Source organism: Schistocerca piceifrons, chromosome 2, assembly GCF_021461385.2.
Source record: "Schistocerca piceifrons isolate TAMUIC-IGC-003096 chromosome 2, iqSchPice1.1, whole genome shotgun sequence".
In the NCBI taxonomy this organism is placed as follows: Eukaryota; Metazoa; Arthropoda; class Insecta; order Orthoptera; family Acrididae; genus Schistocerca; species Schistocerca piceifrons.
The window spans coordinates 576,376,361-576,388,711 of record NC_060139.1 but is presented as its reverse complement, the minus strand read 5'-3'; the positions used below and the strand labels follow the sequence as shown (position 1 = coordinate 576,388,711).

Sequence of the window (12,351 nt, the reverse complement as noted above, 5' to 3'; positions counted from 1 at the left end):
GTTGTGTGATACACTTTTATTACTGATACAACCCTGCTTTGTTTCCAATCTTGTAGCAATTGGACTTATGTTTTTTAGTTTAAGTACGCATGCATTGCAAGCACTTACACCTTTTTGACACAACTTTTTGCGCTTTACACACAAGATACTCGCATTTACACAGTTGTTTTGAACACAATTTACTGACCATATTTTACTCGTCATTGTTTGCCATATCAGCATACTAGAAGCTGTATATAACAGGTTATAATAAGAGACTATTTAGATGATGTATTTTAATACCCATTGACTATATATGGTCTAGCTGAGTAAATAAAAGAAAATAAATACATGCAGCTCAGGTTGACATTAAAATGTTAAAAATAACCTTTACAACATACACGTAAAAGCTGCACTGGACCCGAGCTTCAAAGTTCTTCATCATTCATATATAGTTAGCAATTGATGAAATGATATAAGTTTTTAAATGAATATCCACATTTAGTGTATTGTGTGTTGTACACAGGTTTGAGAAATTTGTTGACACTGGCAACACAACTGAACTTTGAGTTTATGTCAACAAAGTAAATTAAGATGAAAGTCTCAGACAAGAATGTGGAACTTAGTGTTATAATACTGAGCCAAAGTGTAATTATGATAATGACCACTATGTCAAAAAAGGCGTTAGTTATGCTCAAGTTTTAGTGACTTTTGAGGTATCTGTACCTCATAAAATCTGGCCCAAAATCAATTGATAAGTTTAGAATGTTATGTTAAACTAAAATTTATCATTTCAAACCACAATGAATATGAAGGGAAACAAGATGCCTGAACAGACAAGTGCCAAAGTTCATGACTATACTGAGAGGTTGATGAGATTGGCTTCTCCCTAGGGTAGAGGCACAGAGAGGGTACAAAACTGACTGAAAAAAAAGGTTTAAAAGTTAGACTGGTATGATTTGCTGTTGACTCTGATATATTACTTATGAAAATGAAATAATTAAATTTCTAAAGTAATGCAATACTACCTTAAAAGAAATAGCATTGTGTCATCTGTAAGATTAGAGAAGTTATCATGGAAACATATCCAATCTGGCATTCTGTCCTTGATCTGTACTCTTTTCTCTCTGTGTATAAATGAAATTTTGTTTGTGTTGTAAATAATTTAGGAGTAAAGGTAACAACTCACTGAATAGTAGAGGCATTGAGTCTTTGACAGGCATGCAAGGCATCAGAGAAGACTGAGAGCTTCACTAACTTTTGGATGGTTTCTTTTTTGAGCTAGAGTACCATATGCACACATACACACGAGCATGTGTGTGTGCATACACCCATCCATCCATCCATCCATCCATGCACATCCACCCACCCACACCCACACCCACACCCACACCCACATTCCCAATCACACACACACCCATTCTCCCACCCAATCACACTCACCCATCCACACATCTAGCCCCCCTCCTGCCTCCCCCCCCCCCCCTTTACACACACACACACACACACACACACACACACACACACACACACACACAGAGAGAGAGAGAGAGAGAGAGAGAGAGAGAGAGAGAGAGAGAGAGAGAGAGATTACGTCAGCCAAATACACAATGCTAGGATGGCAGTTTGGTAGGTAACCAAGTGTAAGGAGTGAAGAGAGGTATGAAATTGGATGGAAGGTCAGGGAAGTTGAGGAAGGTTGGCCGACAGTTTGGATGGAGGCAGCAGATGTATGTGATAGGAATGCAGGAGGGAGAGCCAGCAATTGCCCGAAATAGAAGTGTGACACAAGGGCACTTTAACCACTAAAAACATGTAGTGAATGATGATGATGATGATGATGCTGTCAGCGAGTGGGTTGGGGTGAGATGAAAGAACAGAGGAAGGGGACACTGAGAAGTGGGTGGCTCGACCCATACTTCTGCCCATGTCAAGTCCACTAACGATCATTACTATGGGCACTTTGACAGCTGTCATCTGTTTCATACCAAAAAATCACCCCCATAAAGTCTTGTCACACCCATAGGCAACACATCTGTGATGATGAGAATTGCCTTGCTCAATATGTTGTAGGTCTCACTAAGTCCTTCAGAGACAGGTACTATCCCTCAAATCTAGCCTATAAACTGATTTCTCACACCACATCTTCAAGCTTCCATAATCCTCCCTCCCCTTGGCAGAACCAGGTGCAAAGAAACACCCCTCATCACCCAATACCATCCCAGGATGTAACAGGCAAACCATATACTTTGCTAATTTTTATCTAGCAATGTGCATGGAAATGAGAGACAGCCTACTCACAATCATTCCCACCCTTTCTAAAGATAGAGAGTGACTGAAGACATTGCTGAAGATGAGGAAGTTGTTGGAGCAGTTGTTGGAACTAGAGTGTTTCATAACAGTATTAACTATGCAAAAGATTATATTGAAGACACATTGCCTGTTCAGTGTTCTCTTGGGATAGTGTCTTATCCCAGAGATATCTCAACATAAATGTTCCCAGCTGGTAGATATCACTGACTCAGAGCCATATGTTTCAGATCCTTCCATGTTATGACTTTGATGAGTTAGTACTTAATTTTCCTTGTTTATTTAGTTATTTCTCAAAAGTGAAAGATAGGCCATGTTTTGAATGGTTTCTACCTCACTTCAACAACTGATAGTGATTCAGACATTCCTGTTCAGTTACTGTTTGGTGTCTGTCAGGAGGCAGTTTGTTTTCTGAATCAATCATGAAAGGAAGTATAATCAGGTTATAGTTCCCACCCAGAATACGCTACAAAGACAGGAGAATTGTTTTTAGCGTCTTTCATATGCTAGTTATTATAGTGAAGAAACAGGCTTTCATTTCAGGGAAGCATGTTGTTCCAACTGTTCCTTGAACTCTTCAACAAACCATTCCTATCATGTAAACAGGTCTTTTATAATCACAACAACATACTTTTGAACTGCATCACAAGTACACACCTTTTGTACTTCTTCATTTTTAACAGAACTCACTACTCACTACATGTTATGGAAATTATATTTAGATCACCCAAGTTTCAGTAATACTTAGCCATGAGCAATAGAATTAGCAGTGATAAATTTGAATTTTCACCCTGATTTATAGACTGATGCATTACCTCTATTTCTGACAAACTCTGGTTGCCCTATTTCCTAAACATCAGGAATTCTTCATGTCTTCACAGAAACTTAGGAAGTTACTCCAAGTAATGGAACACGAAAAAGACCCCAATAACTGGTACACTGGGATGTACTGCATGCCATGTACTTCACAGTGGTTTGCTGAGTATAGATGTAGATGTAGATGAAGTAATCAAGTGACTGTGTGATACTGTGTTGAATATCTTGGAGGAATCTAGGCAGATTAAATGGGAGCTAGATTTGAGACACATTATGAGTGTAGAAAGGCGGTGATGTAACACACAATTGATCTTCTTAGCACTTTCTGTGGTTTTTGGGAACAGAATCTTTTCTTTTTGAAAGAAATCATTATACTTGTATTTGAGTCCCTATTTACATCTTTTCCCTGTTCTGCCACTTGTTATAGGATTTGTTTCCATATTTTCATCATTTCATATTAATTTTTCCATCAGATTTTGTGACTTAGTGTACTTTTGGTATTACCATTTATCTATGATTCATTGTTTCTTCTTTTGCTTATTTGTTACCTTTATTTGTGTTTAGATTATGAAAATGACTGTAGTAACATGAGTCACTTTCTGTGAAGACTGACACTGACTTATTTTTCAGGTTTCCAGTGGTGCAAATAATGCAGTAACAGAAGATGAACTGCGAGAAGTAGGAAGGGGAGAGTCATCACTTCCATTTGGAGATACCAGCTATTTATCATCACTTTCATTTGGACAGCAGAAACATACTGACTCAACAGTCAGTGCAGCAGAAACTTTGGACTCAAATACAGATGAACTGTTATATTCTGTAAGACAACTTGGGGAGTGTACTATCCAGGCAGTGACTAAACAGGAAGTTAATTCTTAATGCATACTGTACTCTGAACTTTTCATATATTAAATGTGAATGTGACAGTTAATACCAAAGATGATAGTGATAGTGAAAGATGTGATTTTCTTTTCTTTTGGTCATGGTTTATTTATTTTTTTAATTTTATTTGGCCTTTGGCAGTGTAACACTATTTAGGCATGTGGTTATGGTTTGTCTTTATTTTCTTTTTACTGCTTCATTATTAGTTTTGTGTGTGTGTGTGTGTGTGTGTGTGTGTGTGTGTGTGTGTGTGTGTGTGTCCCGAGACTGTCCATTTATCAGTATCTCATCATCTTCAACCTGTTATACCTTAGCCTTCTTTCCTTCTGCTTGTGTCTGCTCTGTAATGCCTTTTCCATGAAGTATTGTGACAAGAGGAGGTATCAAAAACTAAAGGAAGTTAATGAAGGTTTCGCAGAATATGTGTAATCAATACATACAGGAATGTAAACAATTTGGCAGTGTATGAAATATGGTGGTGGCTTTAAAAATGAAAAGTGATTTAGATAAGGAAAACATGGACACTCACAGGTGCCATCAGCTCTAGTTGCATTGATGGACTTTTAGAGAGAAAATCTGCAGACCATTAGAAAGTTAGCAATTTAAGCAGTAGCCTCAGTGCTGTGACTGGTGAAACAGATGCCATTATTAGTAGTTTATTTTTATTGTGTATTTTATAAATCTTGGGTTATGATATGTTTTCTCATACTAAGCATTGTTCCCATGCAGATTCAGTGATCATAACTCATACAAGGGTTACCCCCCCCCCCCCCCCCCCATCTAAAAAATGAAAAAAATAGGAACTAGTTTTTACAAGTTATATATTTTCAAATTGCTTACAAAACAACCTTCTCCCCTTCAAAATACTCCTCTCCATTACAACTAATACATTTGTCCTACCGATCCTTCCTCTATCCGAAACATTTTTTGTAGTAATCTTTAGAAATGGCTGGCAGCTCCTCTCTGGTTTTTTCTTGACTTCTTCAGTGTTAACAAATTGGTGTCCTCCCATCCCCTTTTAATGTGTGGAAATAAGAAAAAGTCGCACAGGGCCAGGTAAGGCCAGTAACGTGCATATGGGGTCTTTTTTGATGAACCATAACACCATGACTCATTACCAGTAATGACCTTTGACAGAAAATCTGAATCAGTTTCAAGCTGTTGTTTCCAAGCATGACATGTTTCAACTCGACATTTGTTTTGATTGCCAGTCAGAATCTAAGGAATGAACTTGGCAGCAACCTTTTTCATTCCCAAATCTTCCATTAAAATGGGCTGAACCGACCTCCGAAATAGCCCACTAATCTCTGACAGTTGGTCAATTGTCTGTCGATGGTCTGTGAGCACAAGCTCTTGAACTTCTTTAATGTTTCTGGTGATTTGGGCAGTTGACAGACGTCCAGAATGAGGTTTGTCATCAATCAACATGTTGCCATTTATAAATTGAGCAACCACTTTTACACTTGAGTTTTCAGTAGCCTCATTTTGGTAAGCTGTTTCCTACAATAAAACAGTTTCAGCAGCATTTTTACTGAGTAGAAAAAAAATTTCACAGCTGTGTGTTGTTCACTTAAACTTGCCATTATAAAAAATGAAACAAGAATGAAACAGTGTTAGCAAAAACAATCACTGCAGGTGAACAGAACAAGCCAGGTTGACAACACGGGGGCACTGAACTTGCAATGAGTTGCGCTATACACACCTAGTGGCAGAAATACATTCTACACAAGCTCCACTAGTCTGTTTTTTGGGTACCCCCAAGTATATCAAGAAACCCTTCTGGCCAGCACAGTCAGTTAATATTTTTCTATTACCAACCAGCATGGCCTTGTCACTTCCTTCTTATACGGGTAGCCTAACAGGCACGAGTGTAGCAGGCAGTCTGTGTGTTGGATAATACAACTGTAAAACAGTGTGTCTGAACCACCTGCTGGGAAATTGTACCTCTACAAATTGGTTTTATATCACTTGCATATTTGCATTTACATTCTTTTAGCAGATGATGCTCTCTCAAAATTGTCATCTGTCAGCAGTTTTCAAGTAGGAGTAAAATTTTAGTTCTCCAGTTCATTATTTCATTTTGTCAAGAACCATTCTTCCTTTATTCCCTTCATTGATTTCATGTTACTCAGGGTATAAGAATAGTCTCATGTATTCAGACTGAAAAGTGTCCATGAAATTTCACAGTAACTGTACAAAACGGTCTGCATTGCGTTTCTGATATAATCTTTGCTTCATCCAAGTACTGTGCCTCTGCATCATAACATTAAAGTAAGACATTTGCTATGACACAAAACTATTGTGCCTTGGAAAGCTTAGGTATTATGTCTGCTAAGGTGTACTCTTTTCTTTCTTACTTGTAAGGAAACTATAATTTGTTAATATGCCATAGTTAAACATAACATAAACTGCAAATTGATATGTTGTAACTTTTGAGAAAAATACTACTAATTTAGTATTGTCTTTATAAAAGATACTCATTTCTTTAAGGCATATAAAGGTTTGTCTTGCTGTGTTTTAATGTTGAATTTTGTAAATTGTGGATTCCTTTCCTTGGATTCTAGATGAATGTTTTACACTAATAAATTAACTGCGAAAGTATTTACAGTCTGATTTTAATAGCCTATCAATACTTTCCTTGAGAGACATTGGTTTTGATTGGTACTCAGATTTATAATTTTTAATTACCATCATGTACATGCACATGTAAAATTTTGCACTTCATAGATGAAAAGACATAGCACCCTTTGACTATAATATCAGTGAGTCATTGTTGGAATCAGCCAACTCATACAAGTACTTGAGTGTATCACTTTGTAGGGATATGAAATGGAATGATCACATGGGTTCAGTCGAGGGTAAAGCAGGTGCTAGACTTCAGTTTATTGGTAGAATACTGGGGAAGTGCAATCAGTCTACAAAGGAGATTCCCTACAATTCACTTGTGTGTCTGGTTGTGGAATATTGTTCAAGTGTGTGGGATTCATACCAGATAGGACTAACAGGGGACACTAAACATATACAGAGAAGGGCAGCACAAATAGTCACAGGTTTGTTAAATCCATGGGAGAGTGTCACAGAGCTACTGTTAAAGGAACTGAACTGGAAGACTTTTGAAGATAGATGTAAACTATCCTGAGAGAATCTATTAACAAAGTTTCAGGAACCGGCTTTAAATGTTACTCCATGAATATACTACAACCCCCTACGTATTGCTCAGCTAGGGATTGTGAGGATAAAATTAGAATAATTACTGCATGCACAGAGGCATTCAGATAATCATTCATCTTGTGCTCCTTATGTGAATGGAACAGAAAGAAACCCTAATATCTGGTACAATGGGGCATACCCTCTGCCATGCGTGTCACGGTGGTTTGCAGAGTACAGATGTTAGTTAGTTAGTTACGTATTCCATTGATCAATGTCATGATAACCATTATGGTGTGGAACTGTGGAACATGTCAAGTGCATAAAAAATGCATGCATGAATCAAATTTTTTGTTTAAAAAAAAGCTTAAAATTTTTATTACCTACCCCAGTCCCTTAAATGCCAGATTTATTTATTCCTATTCAAGAATTTATCTATGGTATAGAAGGAGTTGTCAAGGAGATATGATTTCAATTTGTTTTTGAAACTATTACTGCTGTCTGTCAGACATTTTATTTCATCTGATAATTTATCGAAAAGTCTTACAACAGCTTATTTTACCTCTTTCTGTGCCAAAGATAGGTTAAGTAGAGGATAGTGTAAGTCTTTCTTTCTTCTGGTATTATAATCAGGAACGTCACTGTTGTCTTTAAAGTGGTCCATGTTGTTTTGTCTTTAAGCTCGTCCATGTTGTCGAGAGAACAAATTTCATTACTGAGTAAATGTATTGTGAGGCTGTTATAAGAATTCCTAACCTTTTGAACAGCTGCCTACAAGATGTGTGACTATGAGCCCCACACATTATTCTAACCACTTTCTTTTGAGCAGTGAATACTTTTTGCCTAAGTGTTGAGTTACCCCAAAATATTATTCTGTATGACATCAGAGAGTGAAAGTATGCAAAGAGTGTTAGCTTGCTAATTTCTGTAGTCTCAAAATCAGCAATTATTCTGATTGCAAAAGTTGCTGAACCTAGTCGCTTTAGAAGATTCAAAATATGAATTTTCCAATTAAGATTCTCGTGTATGCACACCGAAAAACTTAGTATGCTCTACTCTGGCTACTGACTTCTGTTGATGTGTTATATTTATTGAAGGAACTGTACTCCTACCAGTAGAAAACTGGATGTACTGTGTATCTTCAAAGTTCAGAACAAGCCTATTCACAGAAAACCAATCAATAACTTTTCCAAAGACATTATTTGTATCATTTTCTGTTGGAGTTTCTTTTAGTGGATTGATAATGATGCTTGTATCATCAGGAAACAGTGTCAGTTAGCTTCTTGTGTCAGATAAAAAAGGAGGTCATTCACATGCATCAAGAACAGAAGGGGACCCATGATCAAACCCTGTGGAACACCAAATGTAATTTCATCCCAGTTAGATGAAGTTGGAAACTTCCTTAAATCACTTAATCCATATAGAGAAACTTTTTGCTTCACAGAAAATTCTTGTTGGTGACATTTTGCTGTTTAAAGACTCTATTATGTGGGCAGTGAAATTGTATATTGCTGTTTCAGTAGAACAGCATTTTTGAAATACAAACTGTGATTTACTGAGTATCCTATTACTGTTGAGATGGCTAACCACTCTTGAGTAGATTACTTTCTCAACAGTTTTTGAAAATGCAGCAAGCAAGGACACTGGCTGGTAGTTATTGACATCTGTGGTGTCCCCTTTTTTGTTGAGAGGCTTGACAGTGACATATTTTAACCTGTCTGGGAAAATATCTTGAACTAGTGATGCATTACAGATGTGACTCAGGACATCAGTATACTCCACATTGTTTTAATACATTGTTAGAGATGTCATCTACTCCAACAAACATTTATTTTTCAAAGATTTAATGATTTTTCTTATTTCACCAGAGGTTCTTAGATGAAAATTAATCTGACAAGGATTTCTCAAAACTGACCCTTACATGTACTGGTTGGCTTTTTCTTTTGAACTATCTTTACCAATTTTTTCACCTACAGTTAAGAAATGGTTGTTAAATACATTAGCTACTTGTGTACCTTGCTTAAGATGGTCTCATTCTCTTTAATATTTATGGTGCCTACCCCAGCAGTTACTTTTCCTGTCTTAGCCCACTGGACTCGCATTCGGGAGGACAACGGTTCAATCCCGTCTCCGGCCATCCTGATTTAGGTTTTCCGTGATTTCCCTAAATCGTTTCAGGCAAATGCCGGGATGGTTCCTTTGAAAGGGCACGGCTGATTTCCTTCCCAATCCTTCCCTAACCCGAGCATGCGCTCCGTCTCTAATGACCTCGTTGTCGACAGGATGTTAAACACTAACCACCACCACCACTTTTCCTGTCTCTCTTCTAACAACATTCCATATAGATTTGATTATATTGCCTGAGTTGTTAATTTCGTCTCTGATATACATATTTTTTGGTTTTGTTTTGTGTAAATGGCAACTCCTCCTTTATCAACACTAGATCTGCAAGTGTAAGATGCTAAATTATAACCATATATACTGACACTTTCCATCCCCACAGTTATATGGTGTTCAGACAGACAAAGTATGTCAATCTCATTCTTATTTTTGACAATGGAAAATCCAGGATGGAATGTAACAGTATTATGAAAAAGAAAGTTACTACTCACCATACAGCGGAAAAGGTGAGTCGCAGATAGGCACAACAAAAAGACTGTCACAAATAAAACTTTTGGCCATTGAGGCCTTCATCAACAGTAGGCACACACACACAAAAAACTGCAGTCTCAGGTAACTGAAACATGCTGTGAGCAGCAGCAACAGTGCGTGGTGGGAGTAGCGACTGGGTGGGGGTAAGGAGGAGGCTGGGTTGGAGAGTGGAGAGGGGGATGGGTAGTATAGTTGAGGGTGGTGGACAGTGAAGTGCTGCATGTTACACAGAGGGCGGTGGAGAGGTGGGGAGGGGGGGGGGGGGAGTATCAGAAAAGGAGGGAAGTAAAAAGACTGAGTGTGATGGTGGAATGACAACTGTATAGTGAAAGAGAAGGGGCTGGATTGATGATGACAGTGACTAATGAAGGTTGAAGCCAGGAGGGTTATGGGAACATAGGATGTATTGCAGAGAAAGTTCCCACCTGCGCAATTCAGAGAATCTGGCGTTGGTGGGAAGGATCCATATGGCACAGGCTGTGAAGCAGTCATTGAAAAGAAGGCTGTCATGTTTGGCAGCGTCTTCAGCAACAGGATGGTCCTCTTGTTTCTTGGCCACAGTTTGTCAGAGGCCATTCATATGGACAGACAGCTTGTTGGTTGTCATGCCCATGTAGAATGTAGCACAGTGGTCCTATAGATTAGATCACATGACTGGTTTCACAGGTAGCCCTGCCTTTGATGGGATAGATGATGTTCATGACCAGTGGAGTAGGTGGTGGTTGGGTGATGTATGGGACAGGTTTTGCGTCTAGGTCTATTACAGGGGTATAAGCCATGTGGAAAGTAGTTGGGAGCAGGGGTTGTGTAAGGATGGATGAGTATATGGTGTTGATTCGGTGGATGCCAGAATACCACAGTGGGAGGGGTGGGAAGGATAGTTGGTAGGACATTTCTCATTTGAGGACATGGCAAAAGCTAGGTGAAACCCTGGCAGAGAATGTAATCTGTTGCTCCAGCCCTGGGTGGTACTGAGTTGTGAGAGGAATGCTTCTCTGCGCCAGACTGTGGGACTTTGGGAGGTGTTGGGAGACTGGAAAGATAAGGCATAAGAGATTTGTTTTTGTACAAGGTTGGGAGGATAATTACGGTCTGTGAAGGCTTCAGTGAGACCTTCGGTATATTTCAAGAGGGACCGCTCATCATTGCAGATGCGATGACCATAGGTGGCTAGGCTGTACAGAAGGGACTTCTTGGTTTGGACGGTTGGTAGCTGTCGAAGTGAGGGTATTGATGGTGGTTAGTAGGTTTGATATAGAAGGAGGTACTGATGTAGCCATCTTTTAGGTGTAGGTTAACATCTAGGAAGGTGGCTTGTTGGGTTGAGAAGGATCAGGTGAAGCAAATGGTGGAATGTGGATGGAGTGTCCTCATCTTTGATCCAGATTGCAAAGATGTCATCAACGAATCTGAACCAGGTGAGGGGTTTAGGATTCTGGGTTTTTAGGAAGGATTCCTGTAGATGGCCCATGAATAAGTTGGCATAGGATGGTGCCATGGGGGTGCGCAAAGCCGTACTCTGGATTTGTTTGTAGGTAATGCCTTCAAACGAGAAGTAATTGTGGGTGAGGATATAGTTGGTATGGTGACTAGGAATGAGGTTGTTGGTTTCGAATCTGTTGGGTGATGGGAAAGATAGTGCTCAGTAACAATAAGTCCATGGGCATTAGGAATGTTAGCGTACAAGGAGGTGGCATCTTTGGTAATGAGCAGGGCACCATGTGATGAAGGGACAGGAACTGTAGAGACTCATTGGAGGAAATGGTTGGTATCTATTATGTAGAAGGGTTGGTTCCGGGTAACCGGTTGAAGGTGGTGTTCTACGAGAGCAGAGATTCTCTCAGTGGGGGCACAGTAACTGGCCTTAATGGAGTGTCCTGCGTGGTTGGGTTTATGGACTTTAAGAAGTATGTAGAAGGTAGGGGTGCGGGGAGTGGTAGGAGTGGGTAGAGAGATGGACTCTGGGAGAGGTTCTGGGGTGGTCCTAAAGATTTCTGTCCAGAAATCCAGCAGGATATCCGGTCACTACTCAAAACCTTCAGGAATTACACCCTATCTTCCTTGATGTTTGACAAGATTATGACAACATTGAATGTTCCATGTTATGAAAAATGTTAAAAGGAATTTGTCATCCCATCAAAATACATCCAAGTAATTATAGCTTGCTAATCTCTATCAACTTGGCAAGTTTGGTTCAGCATGGGCATTAGGAATGTTAGCGTACAGGGAGGTGGCATCTATAGCGATAGTTACTATCGCTACCACTGAATATTCGAAATGGTTTAAGCAAGGAGATCCATTGGTGCCAATAATATTCAACTTTATCTTTTAAAAAGTAAGCCATGACACTGAGTGAATCATAGAAATTGAGCTAGTGAAAGCAAATGCAATCCTGGCATTTGCTGGCAATCTTGTGATTGTAGGTGCCAGCCTTAAGTATGTGCTGTTACTTCCCAATTTCTCCACAATGCGAAGAAAACTGAAATGGTTGTGAATGATGATAAAACTAAATATCTCATTGTATCACACTGTTCAGGTTCTCATTCCTTCCACTGTTGTTGATGG

The 12,351-nt window shown here is 39.1% G+C and overlaps 1 protein-coding gene across 4 annotated transcripts in view; it reads left to right on the top strand.

Moving 5' to 3' along the window:
- LOC124776569 (zinc finger protein 3-like) overlaps positions 1-4,754 on the top strand; it is a 63,921-nt gene extending 59,167 nt beyond the window's left edge. For all 4 annotated transcript variants that reach the window (XM_047251614.1, XM_047251615.1, XM_047251612.1 and 1 more), the window contains one exon: positions 3,736-4,754. In XM_047251614.1, coding sequence (XP_047107570.1) covers positions 3,736-3,984 — 249 coding nt within the window. In that variant the 3' untranslated portion in view covers positions 3,985-4,754. The remainder of the gene's footprint in view (positions 1-3,735) is intronic.
- The last annotated feature ends 7,597 nt before the right edge of the window (positions 4,755-12,351 follow it).